Source organism: Tasmannia lanceolata, unplaced genomic scaffold (genome assembly GCF_043159265.1).
Source record: "Tasmannia lanceolata isolate RefF3 unplaced genomic scaffold, GAP_Taslan_0.1 ptg000006l, whole genome shotgun sequence".
Taxonomy (NCBI): domain Eukaryota; kingdom Viridiplantae; phylum Streptophyta; class Magnoliopsida; order Canellales; family Winteraceae; genus Tasmannia; species Tasmannia lanceolata.
Window position 1 is genome coordinate 6,749,992 of NW_027518683.1, and position 17,730 is coordinate 6,767,721.

General features: G+C 39.7%; 2 protein-coding genes across 4 annotated transcripts in view; both read right to left on the minus strand.

Moving 5' to 3' along the window:
* The window catches only part of LOC143879470 (glycerol kinase-like), a 40,515-nt gene that overhangs the window by 10,919 nt on the left and 11,866 nt on the right, over nucleotides 1-17,730 (minus strand). The gene's annotated exons all lie outside the window — the stretch shown is intronic.
* Nucleotides 112-11,027, minus strand: LOC143878285 (uncharacterized). Of its 3 annotated transcripts, none has more exons than XM_077380584.1 (5): nucleotides 10,649-11,027; nucleotides 9,253-9,299; nucleotides 8,841-9,135; nucleotides 8,100-8,745; nucleotides 112-422 (listed from the first exon to the last, which is right to left on the minus strand). In XM_077380584.1, exons 2-4 carry the CDS (start codon nucleotides 9,274-9,276, stop codon nucleotides 8,417-8,419), a joined length of 648 nt encoding a protein of 215 aa, XP_077236699.1. In that variant the 5' UTR covers nucleotides 9,277-9,299; nucleotides 10,649-11,027; the 3' UTR covers nucleotides 112-422; nucleotides 8,100-8,416. The 3 variants fall into 3 exon arrangements, with proteins under 3 accessions (XP_077236699.1, XP_077236702.1, XP_077236701.1); XM_077380587.1 differs by having other exon boundaries at nucleotides 9,249-9,299; nucleotides 10,649-11,026; XM_077380586.1 differs by having other exon boundaries at nucleotides 8,100-8,739; nucleotides 10,649-11,019.

The window sequence follows — 17,730 nt, forward strand, 5'->3', positions numbered from 1 at the left end:
TTTAGGATCATCCTATGGAGATGATTTTTGGGGTATGACCCAAGTCCAACAAACGAATGGTTTGGTTCATCAAAGTGTGAGCGTCCCACTGTCTCTGAAAAAATAGGCTGCAAATTATGAACAAGGAAAGAAATACAGGATTGTAAGACTGATGTTCGGGTCCTGTAGAGAACTGACTTTAATATGTCCATGAGTGCATGGTTGACAGAAAAATCTACAGTATCCATATCCCGGAAAAGGATGGCCAGAGAAAATAACCAATTCACAAGGATACACAGAGTAGTGAGCAACATTACCTATAATTTGTATTAGACCTTTCACATTCGCAACACCAAGGTGGCCATACTTAATCAGAAATCTCGTGTTTAAGTGTGCTTCGACTGTAATTATCATTGCCCGTCCACAATCTACACTGCTGATATCTGCATAACATGCAAATAGAAGTGCAGATAACATTGTGTAAAGGACACAGATCAAGCTTAAAACAATTAATTTTACTTTCTTTTCATCAAGAGAAATAGCTAATAATGGAAGTAATAGTTCATAGCTTTAAAAATATATAGCACTAGTACACTCCTTATTCATGCATTCAAGTATTTTTTTCACTGTTGGCATAAACAAAATGTGAACTACATCTAACAACATGATATGAAAGCATAAGAGCACAACTATGGTCCTTTTCTGATCCCTCAACAAACTATATAGAAATAGTTCTTTCTTTACGAATGTGATACATGGATTCCATCCTAGAATGCATCTTAGCATTTTTTCCACTACTCGTCAGGAAAAGATTACAGGTATACTGCATCTTTATGGATTTAAGCACTGTGGAATAGCCTTGGTCATCAGCTACTGGATTTCTTGTTCAGATTCCCTGCTAAACATTTGGAAAATATAGAGAACTGCATGCAGTTGTATGAATTATGTTGAGTTGGGTGTCTTGAATTCAACCCAGTTGGGACAGAAAAAAGTGTGCGGCCTTAGAGCAACCCGCCCACTATTTAAGTGAGTTCGGCCTGGTTTGGGTAAGCTTGTTTTGACCCACTTTGTATAACGTGTTTTACTGTTTTAGGGCTTATTTCGTATTCTAGGTTTTCTGAAGAGGGTTGAGAGCTTAGAAAGGGTGAGAAGAGTTTACAAGGGTTTCTCAGTGGGATTGGTGAGAGATACCGATTTTCTCTCGTAATCTCCACTTCCTATAGTGGATTTTCTCGCCGCCTCTGGTGTCTTAGTGTGTTTGCTTGTGTTTGCCTATTTTGTTTTGCTTTGCCAATGAAATTGCAGGTTGCTACGGAGTGGGGTTTTCACAACAAATTATCTTTGGTTTAGAAGTTCCATCTCAATTACAGCCCCATTAACTCCTCCTGTTAGTTTCATGGCCCTTTGACATCTATAGAAACCTATTTATAACATGCAGATATGATTTTTTTTTTTTGGCAAGTTGGATCGAACCTGTAACTCCAAAGTTGAAGCACAAAGCCTCTTCTACAGAGGAGCTACAAGCCCAACTCCCTACTGCAAAATTCATGCATGCTTTGATTATTATGATATCATCAATAATGTATCAACTGTAACTTGCGTTCTTGACTAGAGGCCAATCATTGAGTATAATATTATCCAAGTTTATGTAGCAACTGAAGCTATCTGGAGATGGATCCCCAATCGGGTGTGTTGTTGCTTTCACCTCTAATGTGTCTGCAACTAACTTTCATTGCCGTGTGGATCATCCATCTCTACAAAGGTTTATAATGTGTTAGTTCCGTCACTATAGTCAGTCCCTCAAAGAGAGTGTGAGGCTTGTCAATCGGGCAAGCATCGTTGTATCATTTGTTGGTAGGAATGTCCTTCAGTCAAGGATATGAGAAAAAAGAAGAGAATAAGATGCTTCAAGGCGCGTAATCGCTTTCCTTAAGACAATATTCGCCCCCACCAGTTGTGTGCAAAGGGGATTCGCGAATTGTCTCTAAGATACACTGAAGCCTTGTAGAACAATTCTACAAATGTTTGATGACGCTTTGCACAAGCGGAATCAAACCCAAAACACCTTTCAAGAAACTTCAAGTCTTAGAGAAAATTCACTAAAACTGTTTCTGCAGAAAACAGATTTTAGTGCTCTGTTTTATGAACAAAATTTAACTTGAAAAAACAAGTGAGAGAGAGATTGCTAGAGAGAGAAGAAAACTACAGCAATAATTGTTTTTCTCATTATTGAAAAGACAGATTTCTGCTCTTTTTATAGAGCACTAGATGTCTATTGTCCAAGAGAAACATCTCTTCAAGACATCCCTTTGATTGGTTTGAATAATAACCATTCGATCACAACTCTTTGTGATTTAAGTGTCTTAGATCACTCACAAAGTGTCCTTTGTGTTTGAAAAACATCCATGACTCTTGGGAAGCAAAAGACATGAAGAAAGGATGAAAAGCGGAAGTGAAAAGCCATGTCCATTTTCTCCCAACGGATAGTTTTTCGAACAGCCGCGGTCGCCCGCCGGCATGCTTCTTTCCATTTATTTTTTATGATCCAAAGAACCGCGGTCGACAGGGCCTTCCGGGGTTGATCGACCGGGTCTTCCGCGGTCGACCTTCGACACCTTCCTGGAAATCAATTAAGTTTCCAGTAACCAATCCGCGGTCACCCGGGACACCCCAGTTAACCGGCCCTGTCTGACAATTATTTTTATATTTAAAATTAAAAACTTGTAAAACCATTTTAATTTTCAAATACCACTATGCATTTGAAAATCTCTAAGATCATTTCCTCCTAGAGTTGAGAGTCATAAATCTAGTCCTTATGTGATATTTGGGTCTAATTTGGGACAGCTATTGTGTCTTGATCTGAAAATGCTCAAGGATTCATTGCAAGAATATTGTGCCTCCAATGGTATAAATAATGTGTGCCCATACTCCACAACAAAATGGAGTGGCTGAGTGCAAAAACTGGCATTTGCTTGAAGTTGAAAGAACCACGATGATTCATATGCATGATCCAAAACACTATTAGGAGATGGTGTACTTTCCGCATTCTATCTTATTAAGCGTATGCCTTGTCTTGGATAATGATATCCCTAACTCCATTTTTGTTTCCTAATCTGCCATTGTTTACTCTATCTCCTTGTATCTTTGGCTGCGTTAGTTTTGTTCAGAATTTGGATCCGGGTCATGATAAGTTATCCCCTCGTGTAACAAAGCATACTTTTTGGGTAGTTCTCGGGAGGGATATCGATGTTATCATACCAGCTCTCATTGTTACTTTGTTTGTATTGGTGCCACCTTCTTTGAAGGTACGTTTTATTTCTCTGCAGAAGGTCAGCATCTTGGTGTAGAGTTATTTAATTGCACGCAGGGGGTGCATTCTCCTGCTTCAACGTGCTCTACTCCTATTCCTGTGGCCACAAGTTATAACAGCCCAAGAACACCAATGACATCACAACCTCTAGCTCTCAAACAGTGTGCTACACAATCATCCCCATCTATTGCAGATCCTTCAACTGAGCTTCCAGTTGCATTATGTGAAGGCACTCGATCTTGCACTAAACATCCTATTGCTAGTTTTGCGTCATTTCATCATCTATCTACTGTATGCTGTTCGTTTTCCTTGTCCCTTTCCACTATTTTCTATTACTAGGTCAACATCAATAGGCTCTGAAGCACTATGGGTGAAAAGGTGCCATGGATGAAGAGATGGTGACCCTTTACAACAATGACACATGGGAATTAACAGATCCCCCTCACGGAAAACATGTCACATGTTGCTGGGTGTATGCCATCAAACATCATTCTCATGGTACTATAGGGCGATTGACAACTCGCCTTGTGGCCACGGTTATACCCAAACATTTGCCGTATATTACTTTGAGACCTTCTCCCAACTCCCAAGTTGCTCACCTTAATAAGGATCTTTATTTCCATTGTTGTGTTTCATCGTTGGCCTCGAGTTGCTCGCCTTAACACAATCAGGATCCTTATTCCATTCGTTGTGTTTCATCACTGGCCTCTTTATTAAATCGATACAAAAATGCCTTCCTACATGATGAGTTGCAAGAGGAAGTTTATATCAAACAACCACTAGGATATGTTGTTCAGGGAGATTCTAAAAATGTGTGTTAGATGAAAAATGCCATTTATGGTCTAAAACAATCGCCGTGAGCTTGGCTTGATAAATTCAGTGAGGTGATAGTGATGTACAGGTTCATTAACGGGCTGGGTAAAAGTCAATTTCAAATAGTATGTAACAAGCTGGGCATGGATGATATCTATGCACCAGGGGAAGTAATAGAAGTGTGATTAAATGTTATTGTAAGCCATTTCACCCATTTAAGGTATTTTGGGTATTTCCATTTATTATAACCTAATAATAGAAGTGAGAGAGAGGGAGTAGTCATTCATGACCATCCTTTCTTTCTTCTCTCCTTTCGTCACTTCACCCTGATGATGGCGTGCATCATTTTCTCCATATTCGACGCTTGTTGGAAGAACATTCTTTGATTACTAGATCAGTCCTTTTTGGTCCTCCTTTCAACTACGGAGTTCTGAACTATGATTTGGCCGACACTTTGAATTTAGTGTAGAAACACGTGTCGTGCGACACCCGTGTCCACACGTGTCCACACTCCTTTAGACAGTTTTAAATGTACTGCTACAACTGTCAATAACTTTACATGTATGAAAAGGAGTGTCAAAGAAAAGATCAATGGCCAGAAGAAGACGTAAGGTGACTTGGTTGGATTTTGCATGGAATTATTGATAACCTCTAAAGCACTCGTGAGGTTATAAAGCAAGATCTTTGCCATCTCTCGGATGTGGTTTGTGCTCGTTCTTCTCTCAGGTGTTAAAAGTAACCTGCTGGTTTTTCCCCCATGGAAAGGCCCCCTGACCCCGTTCACTCTGAATCCTCAGAGGAGGAAAATGAAATCTCTTTTGCTTCACTAAGGAAATGGTCTCCAGGTTTCCTACGAGGTGCTAATGCTGAAGCGGAAACTGAAGATGAAGCACCCCCTAGCTGTTTGGAAACCAGTTCTAAAGCTGAGAGTCTTAACTACATCCAGTTGATAAAATATAAAATAGAATCCACCCTTCACCCATCTGGGTATCTTTTGAAGATTCTGGAAAGCATCGACAAGGGAGAATTTGAAAATCTCAAACCTTCTGTGCAGGAAAAAATGAAATTTTTGAAAGAAATCGACAAAGAAATCAGCTTGTCTCATGCTCAATCTTCCTCCAATGAAAGCAGTTTGAGCTCGAAAAAGAAGAAGAGAAATAGGAAGAATTCAAAGGTTTCTCTTCAACATCAGATTAATGTTGAAGAAAGCCTATTATCTTTCTCTCAGGAAGTTTCTGAAGAGGATCTTGAAGTGGAGAACTCCTCTGGTTGTCCAGCAAAAACCACCACGGTTTTGGATGGGAATACCACCCCGGTTTCAGGTTCTAATACCACCTCAGGTTTTCCCTCCTTAGTGCTTGCTGTTGAAACCAAAAGGGGCAAGGCATTAAATGCTTCTGATATTGGTGCAGTTTCCTCTGTTGCTGTGTCTGTCCCAATGTCTGACTTTACTCTTGGAGATAATATTTTCAAAGGAGGCCACTCTCATCTTTCTACCCTGCAAAAGAAGACTTCACCTGCGACCCCACCTGAGTCCCAAAAGTCTGTAGAAAAATTGAAATCTTTTTCCCACCCAAGAAGCATTGATAAACTAATTAGCATTGAAAATGAAAAAAGTTTAAATGAAACTGTAGAGTCTTGTGTTGGGTCCACATCTAAATTGCAGCTATGAAGGTCTTCTCAATCCGGCTGAAAATTTGAATTTCATTTCCCGCCATGCTAACTCCAACCTAAATGATCTCAGTACCAAGGAGAATGACATAGCTAATCCATGCGCCCCTGGCCTCCTCGCAGATTGTTCTTCAAACCCAAAGACAGAAATTAGAGGCCTCCAAAGTGAAAAAGCTGGAAACTCCATATCTGCTGGTAATGGCTCCCCTCAAATTTCTTGGACAAATGGTCCTCATATCTTGGAGGCTCCTCCTGGAATGCAAAACACTCCGTGGAGCTCACTCTTTGTGCATCCCCTGCAAAGCCATTCCTCAAATCTGGACACTTTTAAAGATACTGATTCAGAGGAAACTGAGATTGATTTTGAAGATGAGATTATTCAGAAATCTGAAAATAGATGGGGGAACTCTCTAGTGGGATATTTTCTTGGGAAAAAGCATTACTTGATCGCATTAAGTAATCACCTACATAGAACATGGAAGCTAAAAGGATCTTTTCAGATCATATGGATTCATGGGGGTTTCTTTCTTTTCCAATTTAATGTAGCGGAGGATTGTGAGATGATCCTAGAGACCAATACAACTTTCGGTGGCCGCCCTCTTGTGCTTCGTCGATGGACGCCTGATATCTGCCTTGAAAAGCTTTCTTTGTCCACTATTCCTATATGGGTCCGGCTCCCTGAGTTGCATTTAAAATTTTGGACACAACAAGGGATAAGCAAAATAGCCAGCAAGCTTGGTAAACCACTCTATAAGGATGCTCATACCACTGATGGTACAAGGCTGGGTTATGCAAAGTTTTGTGTGGAAATTGAAGCAGGTAAGCATCTCCCTGAGTTCCTGGATCTCAAGACTTCTTCGGGCACATCCCACCAGAAACTTGTCTACGAATGGCGGCCTCCATCTTGCAATTCATGTAAAACTTTCGATCATCAGACCGCTGATTGTCCAAAAAGAGAGCCTCAAAAGGAAACAAAACTGGAATGGAGACCGATTCAAAGCAAGCCTAGTGAAAGGTTGGATACCGCTCCTCTTGCCAGTCGTGCTGTGGGAATTCTATCAATGGAGAACCCAGTTCCTGAAGTTCCATCTATACCCAGTCGAAACATATTCTCAGTGTTAGATGAATCGATTTATGACCCTGAGAAGCAATCCCCCATTGAGTCTACTCAAATTTCTTCACCCTCCCTCGGGAGCCCACCAACAGGTGAAGGAAGCTGGAAGGAAGTCCAAAACAAGAAAGCTAAGAAAGGGAAACAATCGACCATCCTCCTCTGGCCTCCCTCTTCTTTTGTTCTGCCTTCGACTTCAAAGCCACCTCCAAATTAAGGAAGGGCGTGTGCCGGCTTTGATGTGGAGATCCTCTCCTTTGGGTTTCCTTCACCGATGGAAGTTAATTTGTTTCTGACCCCTGTTGGTTTTGTTTATGTTTTCTCTCTTGTTGCCCTTTTGAGCCTATTTTGTTCGTGCTGTGTTGCCCCCTTGTCTAGGTGGGTTTGTCTCTATGTTCTCACTGTAATACCTTTTTTCTTCTAATATATCTGGTCGGGGTCTGCCTAACCCCAGCTTACCTATCAAAAAAAAAAAAAACTTTACATGTATGTATGTGTATAAGTGTGCTATGATTTCTATATTTTTAGGGGTTGCCATGTCAGATACCCCGTATCCGTGTCAAAACTCGGCACACGAATCTGTGTCAACAAATAATGACTATATGTACTTTCTATTTTAGCCGTGTCCCCCTTTCTAAATCTGGGAGTTTGCCGTGTCTGACACTCCGTGTCCGTGTCGACACATGACACTCATGTCCGTGTCCACAAATCATAGGTTCTGAATCAAGATCGCGTGGTGGGTTTTGAAACCACATATCTAAATGTTGTTTTTTAGGGTTTAATTTCAGATCAACTAGAAACCTGATAGAGTTCAGATCACAAAGAACGTCCAACCCAATAAATAAAAAAATAAATCTTCATTCACCCCATACCAACTTGCAGACAGTGTTTCCTAATCTCTTAGTAGCAAATTACAATCGAAGACAGCTTTTCAATGAGAGAGATGGATGAAGAAGATAGGATGTTGGATACCAAAGATTAATTACGAGAAAAATAAAACATCAGAGTAGGTTCACATTTATATGGCAAAAACAACGGCAGAAATTTCTAAAAATCGAAGAGTCTAGCTGCCAAATAAACATGTGCTTCAATTACAATTTCTACAAGCCAATTAAACATGTATTTGAACAGCAAGGTTGTCAAGAAAAATCAAGTATAAAAAGATAATAAATAAAAGTTCAACCATATGACAGTTGATACTATCCAAAGAGGTACCTGAGAGATGCAGTCTTTCCAGCATAGGATGCCTCCACAGTGTGCTGCCGTTGCAGGATACTTAGCTAATATGTGAAACCAACCTACTACTACAAATGAAAATTATTACAAAGAAATTAATCTCATAGTAAACTAGAGCTCCAGAATGGATGTAACTTCCAATATATTTGGAAACCTCAGAATAGAACACGATGTCATAAACCGAGCCTGTAAAACTCCTCTGCTAGAAATATCTCAGTACAAAAAATCTAGTTCATGGCCCAAATCACCGTTCCAACGGATGGACATGTAATCATTTGAGCAACAAGTTTCAATCCTCATTTGAACAGTTCACTTTGTCCTCCAATAGCATCAACCTTCAAGGACATGTCAAGACACAATGGGCAGGGGGGATCCTGTTTATCCAACTCAGATGTTCTCTGCTCCAAGCAGTTGGCATGGTAAGCATGACCACAAGCTAAAATTGCAACAACGGAGAGATCACTAGACGACATTGTGTTTCCCAAGCTAGAAGATAATTTGCGTGTCAACAGCTTTAGGCATATCCCACATACCATTTTTACTACATCAGAAGGTGTTGAATCCATTGTGGCATTGAACCTAATTCTTTCAGGCCTGCGAAAAGCTTTGCCTATATTCTCTGCAACTTTAAAACAATGACTATCATGAGAAAGGGAAAACCATTCTTAGATGAAACTATATGCTCCAAGAAGATCCAAGATTGCCCACATATCTACATACCTCCATGGCATCCAGATTGTGCATTGGAATGACCAGTCAACTTAAAGGAAAGCCTGTCCTCCAATGTTGGAGCAGCATGTTTAAGAAGTGAATTTAGTTTATCAGTATTGCTACATGAGATTTGCCAAGAGTAGTGATGGCCATAGTGATTGCGTGAACGTCTGCAGAACATTGAACGACCGAGATTGTAATGGTAATGTGAGGCTGAAGTGTGGCCATGTGGATTCCTCATAGGTCTACCTGTGGTATCCATGACAAATTGGAGAGGCCTTGCTGCACCGGAGTCAACCAAAGCCTGAGAACAATTGAACAGAGATATATAAAACAAATCTAAAGGAGCTTGTTCCGAAATCAGTGACATTAAAAAAAGTGTCATGGTGGATCAAGAGAGATAGCTAGCAGAACAACCAACTTGTTGTGATGATGATGGATCCATTCCAATAGAGCTTGGTACTCTGTCTGCAATTTTGAAATAAAAAGAGGCTTGTCATTCTGAAATCAGATTTTTGAATGGGTGACTCCAATAAAGATAGAATATATAGTCCGGCACACAACCTTGTGGCTACCAAAACCTTGATGCTAAAGCTCTAAAATTGTTCAATAACAAGCAAGCGTTAAATTGGCAATCTGCGAATTCAACTCCTGTCATCCTGAACTACATTAAATAATGTACAAGAAAACATGCAAAAAGACTTGCAACCAATACAAAAATATTAGCTCTAATAGCATATATGAGTAGCTTTTGCAGCTGAAAATGACAAAAGGAAATGGTATAATGTAATTGGAGGCTGCTTTTTCGGTTCACCTCATTGGCGCCCCCTCTCTAGACGTCTTTATTACACTACTACAGCCATGACTTCTTCGTCCTTACCAACTAGATGAGACAAATGAATTTCGACATGAAGTGCCTAGATGATATGAAGTGGCAATCATGTGCGACATATGCCAGTTTTAGATGAACATACAAATGTGAAGGTTTTTACATGCCCAAGGCAGGGAAGTCATGTGCCCTATCATTGTACTTCTTGTATGTGATTGAGAAATGATGTTTGTAGTAATGTAGTCACTCCTCCCTTCATATTTCATTTGACATGGATAGAACAAATAATAATCCAAATCCCTACAGGCTGAATAAATTCTAGATGATGTAAACCAATAAAGAAGCCAATATTGTATGTGTGTGTGTATGTTTGAGTGTCTAGGCAATTTTGCAAAAAGCCATTTCGCGTCCCTCTTTTTAAAGAGAGAAAGCCACCTCATATTTGAATTTGTTTTATTCCTTTAATTCATATGAGGTGGCACTTCTCTCCTGAAAAAGACGGGCTGTAAAATTGATTTTGCGGAATTGCCTAGACACTCCTATACATATACATACCCATACATACATATATGCTATATAATAGTAGATCTGTCATAATTCATGGAGTCTGATACGTCGGATAGCATGACTCAAAATTAGAAACAAACGGATATGCTCATTACAAGTTCTTCAAACCCTAATAGAAATCCATGCCAATCTGCTTATTGATTAATTAGAAGTGAATATAAAGACAACTAAAATACAGAAAAAAAAAGAAGGAAAAAGAAAACCCTTCTAAAAATTATTGAAACAGAGTATTTAACGACAACAAAGAAAGAAATATGAAACCCAGCAACAAAAACCCAGATCATAATAATAGGAAAAAAGAAAAACAACCCAAGTTGGAACTAATCAAAGAAAATGAAGATTCAAAACGATCCAATTATGAACAAGAAAAAAGTTGAAAGGAAATAGGCGAATTCAAACATTGCCCTTCTCGTTGCACTACCTTCAAAGGAGGGCTGGAATTTGAAAAATCTCGTGGCTTTGAGGACTTAAAAGCAGTATGAAGCTAACCTCTTCTTGTTTGGATTTACGGCCAAGAAAATGAGAGGAGAAAGAAAAAGAGAAAGAGAGCAGAGATATAAAGAGAGAAATGGTTTGGTTTCTCTTTTTACGAAGACGTGGGAAGAAAAGGCAAGGCCATGGATTTTATTTTTAACCACCTCACGCCACGTCAGCACCGCGCAACGCTGATTTTGAAAATATAAACCATTTCCTTGCGCCACGTCATCCTAGCGGGGCCCATTACAGAACTTAAGATGCCAAGTCACCCCAATGGCTACTTTGACTCCCCACGTGTCCTTTCATCTTGTGGGCCCACCGGGAGCACTAAAGTCGTGCTAATCAGGCAATCCGAGCCGTAGGCAGTCTGCCACCGAGATTGGGTGTTCAGTTTCAAGGAAAAGTATAAGAAAAAACATTAACTATTGCATTTCGTTGGATAGAAACGGCAAGTGAAGTTCACACATGGTGAGGCACTGAGACCCATACATTATGTAGGTCCAATTTGTGGACATCTACAAACTTTGTGTGGGGCCCCCACACATAGTGCGTGTTTGGCGTACCGTTTAAAACGCCGTTTGGCGTTTGAAACACCGTTTTGAGGCCAAACGGCCGTTTGGGAGTGTTTGGGTGCGCAGCCTCCGTTTGAAACGCCGTTTGAAACACCGTTTTGAACCCTCAAAACGGTGTTTTGCAAACGGAGGGGGAGAGGTCCGTTTGCAAAATGCCGTTTTGAACGGAGTTTTGGGTTTTGGGTTTTTACATGTTTACCCTCACCAAACCCATTTTTACACCTTTGTTTTTTTGGAAGAGCTTACATTACACCGTACAAAATCTCTGATAATGATTAATTTGGAAGGATATTATCATAAATTGTAAGTCTCTCTAAACAAAATTTGAATTGGGTTTGTTCCGATTATCTTTTTTTCAAGCCTAAAAAAAGTAAGAAATTTTAGAAATATTTTTCCTTCCCTAACTTTTCCACAAAATTCTTGCCATACAAATATGACCATAGGGGCCTTCTATACATGCACAATTCTTTGAAAAAAGACCTCTCTTTTACTGGATTACACGTCTCGTAATGGCTCCGTGAAAGATAGGCAGTGGGCGAAACCAGAGTTTATCGGCCGACCCACCGACAAATAATCTGGATGTGAAAGATAGTGGGGCCACCTGCAAAATTATGAGGATATCGTGTATTTATGAGTCAAAAGGTGGGTCCCACTTTTTTAAGATATGATAGTGGGACCCACTAGTCCACTACCCTACCCATCACCATGTGAGAAACTTGTCTGTTTTTTTCTGAATTGAAAATGATTTCCCACCTCCTCTTTAGCATACCCTATACCTTTTGTTTTGTATTTTTTTGGCAATGATGTTTAATTTTAGTAGTGTTTGAATGAGATCCTAATGACCTTTTAATATTTGGCCTAATGAGAGAGTAGTTGAGTTACATTGAGGCCAACCAAACAATGTCCTTTTTGGTCATTTTACCACTAAAACTCTGTTTTGTGGCATTTGTAACCAAACACACAATACCTCCGTTTGCCGTTTAATATGCCGTTTTGATCTGGCCAACCAAACATGAAAACGCCGTTTGGCAAAACACCGTTTTGAACCAAAACACCGTTTTGCAAAACGGCGTTTTAAACGCTATTTCAAACGGTACGCCAAACACACCCATAGTAGGACATATAAGCTTCCAAATAAAAGGACTCTTAACAAAAGTAGACACCATATGTGGTAGACCCAAAAATAATGTGGGTCCCATGTGTGACCTTCCACACGCCTAATGTAGGGCCTGACACATGGTAGACCTCACACCACATATAACCCCTCAAATAATAAACTCTCAACTAAAGAAGGCCTCATATGTGGTGTGCATGAAACATAATGTGAGCCACATATATAGTGGACATGCAGTGGGCCCCTAATGTGGCCATCCACACACCTAGTGTGGGGCCTACACATGATAGGTCCCACACCACATATAACTCTCCCAAATTACTGAAGTCTCTGCTAAAGTAGATCTCATATGTGGTGGACTCAACGTAATGTGGGCCCAGATGTGGACTTTGGCTACGCATGAGTGAGGTTCATTGTACATTTGTACATCCCATTGAACAAGACAAGACCCATTTGAAGTGATTTCGAGTTCCATTGTGTGTGCATCAATAGACAAGGTTTATAAGGGCAAATGGGATAATTCTATCACTAATCAACTAGAAGAAGAAATTGTACTTCAACATCTTAGAAAAAGAAACGATGTAATTACCTTTTTAGAATACCCTAATAGACAGTGCATCACTTCAACAGAGGGAAAAAAAGAAAGAAGAGAAAACCTTTCCTCCCAAAAGCGAATAAAACTAAAGAGAAAACCTGTATTTACTATAACCTTAATTCCCTTTCCTCCCAAAAGCAAATAAGACTCCTCCCAAGAGTGCCTCCTACATTACCCTTCTCACCTTTAGGTGGGCCTCATGTGGTGGACCCGAAACATAATATGGCCCACACATGTGTCCATCTATGAGTACAAGAGTGAGTGTCTAACCGAAAGTAAAAGATTTTAGAAACATTTTTTGGCCTTGACTGACATGACACTTGTCTTCCAGAGCAGAGGAACTATTAGAAAAGTATGTGAAATGTGTCGGGGTTGAAAACCTAAAGAAAATTCAAGTCTGTATAAGAGAAAAAGATTTTAGAAACATAATATGGCCCTACACTTGTCTTGATATAGGTGTCACCTCTTCATAAACAACACTTGTTTACTCAAACATCTTTAAACCAGAATAGAGACAATCGTTTTCATGTCACATTAAGGTTGAGGTCAATCACAAATCATGCCCACTAAAATTCGAAGTCTCCCGTGTCTTTATTTACCAAGTTACGTTGTTCATGTTGTAGCCTCACAATCCTAAGATTCTCAGCAGATAAGCATCTTCCCGAATTCCTGTAATTTTGAATATAAATACAATGAACCCAGCTCCCTCTAGGTTGAGAGGCGAGCACTGTTTGGATTTCAAGAAAAACAATTTTGACTGATTTTTATTTGGAATTTGTTTTTTGATATGATTATAGTTAATTGAGAGGATAGTATCAGAAATTGAAGGTCCCTCTTGTAAGAGTAGATAGATCTAGCAAACCCCTATAGATGTGTTTGGTTGCACAAAAGGCACTATGGTTTAGGGTTTCTGCTTTGCATTTGGGTGCCACCAGGGCAGAGGCACATATAGCATGAGGGGGGCCATGGCCCCCTAATGGCTTGCAAAATCCTTTTTATAATGCATGGCTGTACATGCATGCATAGCTATTTTAGTGGCCATGCCCTTTCCCCCCTGAAATGACCAATACAAGCAAGTGTAAATTAGTCCAGCCCCCCAATTGTAAATTCCTAGCTCCGCCCCTAGGTGCAACATCACCAAAATCTATTGGTTGGTTGCCAAAGTTGCATTGGAATACTTGGAAACTACCGTACAAGTTTCATAGGTAATTATTGCATGTCTGGGGAGGTGACATCGATATCCCCTCCTTGTACCTTTCAAGCCAAATTTCTCAAAAAAAAGTGCAATTTGGCTTGAGAATGATGCTTCTCTCTCTCTCTCTCTCTCTCTCTCTCTATATATATATATATATATATATATATATTGGTAATGGTACCCCATCCCACTACTCTATGAGGTTGGAAACCAAACACCACTCATCACTATTCTACGAGAAAGTTCTAGGTGAATCAAATGCTTGTCTTCTCCCTATTGACTACTTATACCACTTATCTATAAGGTAACTAGTAAAAATTGAATACCTTTGGTTCAAATTTATCAATTTAGTATGTCGAGAAAGTAGGAACATTTAGATATATTTTTCCTTTTCCAAAAGTTTCTCGAAAATTCTCGCAATCCAAGCATGGCCTTAGAATGTAGATATATATGAAACGTCCTCTCTCTCTCTCTCTCTCTCTAATAGGGAATTTATATTCCCTTCTTTTTAAAAAAATGGTGAGATATAATGATAAAAAAAACTCACAAGCGAGAGGGTTCGGAGCAAATAGAAAGCTGACAAAAAGAATACAATAATAGTCATAGAGGTAAGAAATCAAAAATCTCTAACACCAAGCGGTCAACTCCGACCCGGGCAAGCCTATCTGCCTCCCTATTTGCCGACCTCTGGGTTTGCTGAAATCAAACTAACTGGCCTTCCACAGTATCTGAAATCTCATCTAACATCTGTAGGAATCTCCAAGGGGGAGTGAGTGATCCATCTAATCACTTGATTATGTTAAGAGAGTACCCCTCCACAATAGTATTATCCAAGGCTGCTCTAACAATATAATGCCTTGGATCGCAACCCTCACTTCTGCTTCGTTAGAATCCTTGATACCAATTGGCCCATAGAAGGCCCTTTTGGTATCATCAAACTCTGTCTTTGATAAGGCCTTCGATTCCGGCTGCACCTGGGTTGCCAAATCTAGACCTGTCAAAATTAAGCTTCATTCAACCGGAGTTAGGGTGATTCCATCTGGGTTGTGCACCACCTCTTGAACTCTACTCGTACAGATCTCCCTCCAACAATGCCTAATAATTGTTGTCGAATACAACTTGAAGCAAAGGAAAACTCTAGCCCAAGAAGTCACTAGCCATACAATCCTCAGAGGAAAAAGAGTCGCTTCTTATTCTGTTTTTTAAAGTGTAAGCATTCCATTCCTTCCAAAGGACCTAGATCGTTGCCAGTAGAACAAGATTCCTTAAGATCAACCCTTTCCTTAGGCCAGGACTCAAAAGACAAAGACTCTAGGAGGTTGGCAGAATGAGCAAGGAATGCCAATTAGATTCCGAAACTGTCAAGAATTTTAGCCCATGCAAATCTAGAATACTTGCAGTGGAGAAGCAAGTGATCAACCAATTCTCCCTCCTTCACGCATAGGGCAAAGTGGTCTACGATAAGCATATGCCGTTGACGAAGATGGCCGATGGTTTGGATTTTTTCCTGGAAGGCCATCCATCCTATGGCGTAGACTCTCGGGGGTGTAACACTCCAAACTCTGGAAAGCTACAATGAAGGGGGCTGGAAGCGAGGTGGATGTAGGACGGCTTCACCTCCTTTTTTGTCTTTTCCTAAATTTAAACATTTAAAAAAATAACAAAGGGGAGGGGATCAATGCAGACTTGTTTAGGGAATAACAAATCAAAGAGGATCGATAGTGGAAGAGTGGGTGGAAATCTCATTTCTATGTGTATGCCCAGTGTGTATAAAACCAAAAAGTAGTCATAATCTCCTCTTCTCAAAATGAGGCCTTGCTTCTTGTAAGCTGTTGTTTTTTGTCTCTCGTGTATAAAAATTACAAGCTAATATAACGTCCATTTTTCTGTGGGCCATCATCAAAACGGAGAGAGACGTGGACCCACTCACAAACTGAGATTGTCGAAATGGCCAATGTGGATAAGAAGGGTATCTGCAAAGATGATATGGAGGCAACTTGGACAACGATAAAATAGAATTTGGATGAAATTCCCCCATTTTCTTGGTTAATGTTATCATTTCATGATTCTCGCTATAAATCTAACAAAATCTTTGGTTTTCACGTGACTTACAGTCATTGTGCCCCTTTCGTTTCAAAACTCCCTCCGTCAATCGTAGGACTCACTTTTAGCTCTGCGGAGTTCTTATCTAAGCCTGCATTTTGTCTTAAGAAGCAAGGTTTAAAATTTCGGTTTCGGTACCGGTTTCGGACCGTGAAATTTTAAAATTTCGGTCGAAATCTGGTTCTTGACCCGAAACTAATATTTTATTCAATATTAATTTCGGTCTAAATTTCGGTGAAATATTAAATTAATATTAAAAAAACATTTTTTGCCGAAATAAATGACCGTTTCGGTTTTGATGCATTTCGATGTCGGTCTCCACCGAAATCGGTTGAAATTTTTGACCATGTTAAGAAGTCAATCAAAATTCCTTTGACTATCATGAATTATGACCGCATCAACTAAGTACTTCCCAGTGCTGGACTAGAATTTGCTTTGGCAGCCCACATCCACATTCTAAAACGTTGTGTTCCCTACATTAGTCCCATGCCATTCTGCAGGGTCCCAACTATTTCCAACCAATTGGACCCAGCAAATTTAAGTACCATTTTCGAAACATCCATTACTATGTTACTTCATGGTATGATGAGTTGATGTTTCAAACTCTTTACTATAGCTACGCAAAGTAAGCTTTTTAAGTGATTAGTTTGGTTTGGAAAGTCTGATTATGTCCTGTGCATTCGAAACAGGGATAATACCACCCAAAGGTAGTCCAATTGATTTAGGTAAATCATGTGATCTTGTTCAGTAAAATCTTATGTTTGTTGAATCAAGGATGATCTCATGGCTCTATAATTACTTAATTTTTAGGCTCTTTTTTGGATTTTGAGGATCGATTGTTAGTCGAAAACTTTCTCAAAGGCATGATGATAAGAGCCAAGAATAATCCCATCAAGCTATTCTCAATGGCATCAGCCCCAACTTATAATTGCCGTTCATAGTAACAAATCGGATGTAGTTCAAGTGGAGAATTGGCCCAATAATTATCTTGGAGAATAACCACCTCTTTCTTTTTAGCATTTTCCTTAAAAAAACAAATAAAACATTATCACAATCGAAGATTCAATTCTCGTGACACCATACAACACCCAAGAAATCCAAACGATAATTCCTTTTCCCCGGACCCACCAATGTTGTTTTTATGCAGCCGTGGGTCCCACAAAATTCTCAGTTCTCGACCTTCTCTGCTTCACTCCCATTCATTTAAACCGTGACAGAATACCCAATATGAGAATCAAAGCTGGAAAGCTACAGAAGAAATAAAAAGGGAAGTGTTATCAGCACAAACCATATTTTGATATTTGCACAAACCCAGCTGTCTTTTCTTCTTTAATTGGCTCGTGAGAGCATTTTGGGAAATGTGATTACCTTTTGACAGATCTTTAAATACTAAAAGACAGCTGGGTTTCTGCAAATATCAAAATATTATCGTGCTGATATCATTTCC